Here is a 4149-nt window from a genome sequence, read left to right as displayed (position 1 = left end):
GCCACAACGGGCAGTCCATAAACAGGGGCCACGCAGCAGACGTGCAGCCAACCAAGGGGAGCCAACCAACCTTGTGGAGCCATCGCCAGCGACGTTTCTATGAACGTCTACAACAAAGCTGCCTGCAAGAGGGGGGTCAACCAGCCTGTTGCCACCACGAGTGACGTTCCATGAACGTCTACAACCAGACTGCCAGCGCAAGGGGGGCCAACCAACCGGTGGCCATCGCCAGCGACGTTTCTATGAACGTCTACAACAAAGCTGCCTGCAAGAGGGGGGGTCAACTATCCTGTTGCCACCACGAGTGACGTTCCATGAACGTCTACAACCAGACTGCCAGCGCAAGGGGGGGCCAACCAAACGGTGGCCATCGCCAGCGACGTTTCTGTGAACGTCTACAACAAAGCTGCCTGCAAGAGGGGGGGTCAACCAGCCTGTTGCCACCACGAGTGACGTTTCTATGAACGTCTACAACCAGACTGCCAGCGCAAGACGGGCCAACCAATCGGTGGCCATCGCAAGCGACGTTTATATAAACGTCTACTGCCAGGTCTCCACTACGGACGACAATAGCAGTCACGACATTCACATGAATGTCGGCAGCCAGTCCTCCATCACAGGGGATGCATGCAGCCAGACGAACAAGAAGTTTGTCCGCCATCAGGCCTTCACCATGGCCGACAGCAGCAATTACAGCAATCAGATTGAGGTTTACAGTCAGACCACCATCACAGAGGCATCCGCAACCAATACAGATAGTATATCAGGCCACAATTACAGTGAGTATTAACATTTAGGATGACAAGACGAACATCTACAGAACCGCCAAGCAGACACTTCAGCGCGAACACGCACAGCCAAGCGAACCAGTTGAATATCTGCAGTCAGGCCACCAACATGGGGCCAGCATCATTCATTACAACCAGATGAATGTCTGCAGTCAGGCTACCAACACGGGACCAACAGCACGCACGGCAATCAGATAGACATTTGAAATCAGGGCATTATTAGAGTGAGTATTAACTTCCAGGCCGACAAGATAGTTGTCTGTAATTAGACCACTAACATCGAGAACAGCAGCAACAGCCATGCCAACCTAATGGGCGTTTGCAATCAGACTGCCATCATTAGGGGGAACCCAGTAGCTGTCGCCAACCAGACAACTGGCCACAAACAGGTTGCCATGTTGACAAATAAGCGTCTAAAAAGGGTAAACCAAAAATGTATGTTAACCACCAGGTGGTAATAAGGTAAAAGTCAACAAACGAGCTATCAAGATTTTGAAGAATAGTAGACAAACCGCTAGCAAAGTGGGTGTCAACAAACGAGCCATCAAGAGTAAGTACTATTAACAAAATTGCAGTAAATATACAGCCAATAAGGTTTATATCAAAGTAGTGATGAAAGTAGTAATTAAGCAGTATCAAAATTAGTAAACAAAACCTCAATAAACACACATGCTGCCAATATGGTGGATGTCATCAAACAGCCAAGCACAATAAAAGTCGCAATCATAGAAAATCAAGTAGTAATCAAACAGTAACAAAAATAGTAAACAAAACCTCTAGAATTACACATGTTGCCAATATGGCGAATGTCACACAGGCTATCAATAAGCAAAAATTCAACAAACGCACCACCACAATGTGGACATAAACAAACAGGCTGTTCAGAAACAAAATCAAGTAGTTACAAAGTCAATCATGTAGTCAGTAAAAGACGTCAACAATGGCCAGGTTTTAGAAGCAAGTCAGTAGCAGCAAGCACAAGCATTAAGTATTACCAGTACACAAGATTGATACAAGTAAGATAGACATCCTATTAATGTGCACAAAATTAGTAAGGTGAGAGAATACTAGAAATCATTGGTTTGGTAGTACAAGTAGTAAATCCACATGAGTTTGGATTAAAACTAATTAGTATTTTGTTTCGAGTACGTTATTATAGAAAGCAGATAGAGATTAGGAAATAACACATCGGCTGTTATGCAAAAGTTACATGGACACAAGAAAAGAAGGAACCAGTAGCATTCACAGAAGCAGACCATTGGAAGAATATTTTTGAAGATCACTCACGGTAAACAGCAAATTAATCCACAGTAAACTTTGTAAGATGCAGATAGGGGTAAGGTAACCATTGTTATTAAATCAGCCAAAATTAGTATATAATAACAAAAAATTGGGAATCGAGATATTTTTAACATCCAAGATTACTATTTTAAATTCCATGTTAAAATTAGAAACAATAGATTTTATTAATTTCAAACAAGATTTAAATAATTTGCAATCAACAAATATACCAATTATGACAATTCAATTTTAATACAAACATAATTCATTAAAATACATAATTAATAGGATAATCTGATTGGTCGCTAAATAATTTCAGCAAAATTAGGTAATAAAGTTATAGGATAAATTATGTTAAGTAATAATGTTGCTATATTTCAAGTTAAATGTAAATTTCATTTTGTTTAAATTTAATTAATGGAAGCTCAATTGCAGCATAATGACAATATTTCCTATAAACACTATGAATTTTTTGGGTAATATCATAATTTTAATTAGTATAATACATTCAGAATTTTAAAATAAACATTCAAAAAACAGATTTTAACCCTCAGACGAAAGAAATGTTATAAATTGCAAGATTATAATAAAAATTCTGCTGCTGTAATAAAAATTCTTGACAATATTTTGAAGTTGATTAATTTTAATTCAAAATTAGGGTTGACAGCTGATCATATCAATGTGTTTGAATAAATGGATACAAATAAAGCCTTCAAATAGATAGTTTAGTCCAGAAAATTTAAAATACTTTGGGAATAAAATCAAAAGGGTAGTCTAATTTAGTAATAATCTTGAATAGGACTATTGATATTGAAAATACAGCAATAGTATAGTTTATAATTACTACAAATTTGTTTGTTTTAATTGTTACAAATATATAAAATAGCAAATGATTAAAATAAAATATTTCTTTAAAGAAAAATACTCACATTTCGTTTGCCAAGTTATCTATAAATTAGTTAAATAATTGAGAAGTCAACGAAACAAAAACTTTTTAAAAATTTGGGTTTCATCTAATGCACGCTAATCCAAATTCTTTTAATGTTGGTGATTTCCTGGAATGGAATATTATAATTAACATTAAAAAAAAAAAAAAGATAGCAGAACAACCTTCTTAAATCTAATGAATGTTCTAATTGTAGTTGCATGAATTTTGTATTTAGATATGGCTTGAGATTATTATCAATTTAGAGGTTGTAACTTTGAAAGATCTGATGCATGATTTTAACCTGAATTAACAACTTTTCTGTTCAAGAAATCACCTACTTTCGTCAATAATTCTCTAGACATGGATATAAATATAGGTAAACGCTTACACTAGGGAAATACGTTAAAATTTTGGAATTGTAAATTTAAAACTTGTAGTGGATACATACATTCAATATGATTCTGTAACATTTATGATTAAAATAAAGGCAACATAACAATAACTTACAAAACTTTTGTTAAAAGGCAGCAACTAATCAGAGAATAAATTAACTTTTAAACGCAAATACAAGAATGTATGTGTTTTAATGAATACATGGAATATAAAATAAATCTATTAAGAACATAGTGATGAAGAACAATAGTCATATGAAATCAGACCAGTAAATAGGCAGATATATACAATTTAGTTAAAAGGCAATAAATGATCAAAATAGAAATCAAGTAATGAAATACATGGGTAAGAATAGTGTGAAAGAAAATACAACAAAGGTTTGCAGAACAACAATAAGTATAAACAGTTTATAGTTGGGTAAAGTAAATAATAAGTATACAGCAAACATGAGTTTGATTGTTCAGTTGAGGTGAACATTGAAAAAGATAATATTGTAGTTGTTGGATAGTTTCATTGGTTATAAAGTTTCAAAATGTTATAAAATATTGCAGTAAATGCAATTAAAATAAATTTAGTTGGAAAACAAAAAAACGAAGCAAGAAATTTTGGGGATCAACGTAGAACTTGAGAATATAAAGGTGCAAAGTTATTAAACAGTGTGTAAATTGGCAAAGTAATTATTTCAAGTAAATAGTTTAGACTATTATTGGATGTAAAATTCTAAATATCAAACGCAAAAGGATATAAATTATAAGGTTC

General features: G+C 34.8%; 1 protein-coding gene across 3 annotated transcripts; it reads left to right on the top strand.

Annotated features, from left to right (window-relative positions):
* Positions 1–326: 326 nt before the first annotated feature.
* Positions 327–1207, top strand: LOC143204842 (uncharacterized). Of its 3 annotated transcripts, none has more exons than XM_076417713.1 (3): positions 448–779; positions 843–977; positions 1025–1207. In XM_076417713.1, the coding sequence occupies exons 1-3, from the start codon at positions 594–596 to the stop codon at positions 1055–1057; spliced, it is 354 nt and encodes a 117-aa protein (XP_076273828.1). In that variant the 5' UTR covers positions 448–593; the 3' UTR covers positions 1058–1207. The 3 variants fall into 3 exon arrangements, with proteins under 3 accessions (XP_076273827.1, XP_076273828.1, XP_076273826.1); XM_076417711.1 differs by having other exon boundaries at positions 834–977; XM_076417712.1 differs by lacking the exon at positions 1025–1207 and having other exon boundaries at positions 327–779; positions 834–1014.
* The last annotated feature ends 2942 nt before the right edge of the window (positions 1208–4149 follow it).

This window comes from Rhynchophorus ferrugineus, unplaced genomic scaffold (assembly GCF_030347505.1).
Source record: "Rhynchophorus ferrugineus isolate W39M unplaced genomic scaffold, kcgeb_rfMv2 rfM11, whole genome shotgun sequence".
Lineage (NCBI taxonomy): Eukaryota > Metazoa > Arthropoda > Insecta > Coleoptera > Curculionidae > Rhynchophorus > Rhynchophorus ferrugineus.
The sequence above is the reverse complement of the archived record's forward strand: the minus strand, read 5'-3'. Positions and strand labels throughout refer to the sequence as shown.

Excerpts from the sequence above, each read along its gene's own strand:
- LOC143204842 (XM_076417711.1), top strand. The coding sequence starts at position 594 with ATGTCGGCAGCCAGTCCTCCATCACAGGGGATGCATGCAGCCAGACGA. Across the intron at positions 780-833 it reads TATATCAGGCCACAATTACA|ACACTTCAGCGCGAACACGC; the intron begins GTGAGTATTAAC and ends ACCGCCAAGCAG. Across the intron at positions 978-1,024 it reads GACCAACAGCACGCACGGCA|TTCCAGGCCGACAAGATAGT; the intron begins ATCAGATAGACA and ends GTGAGTATTAAC.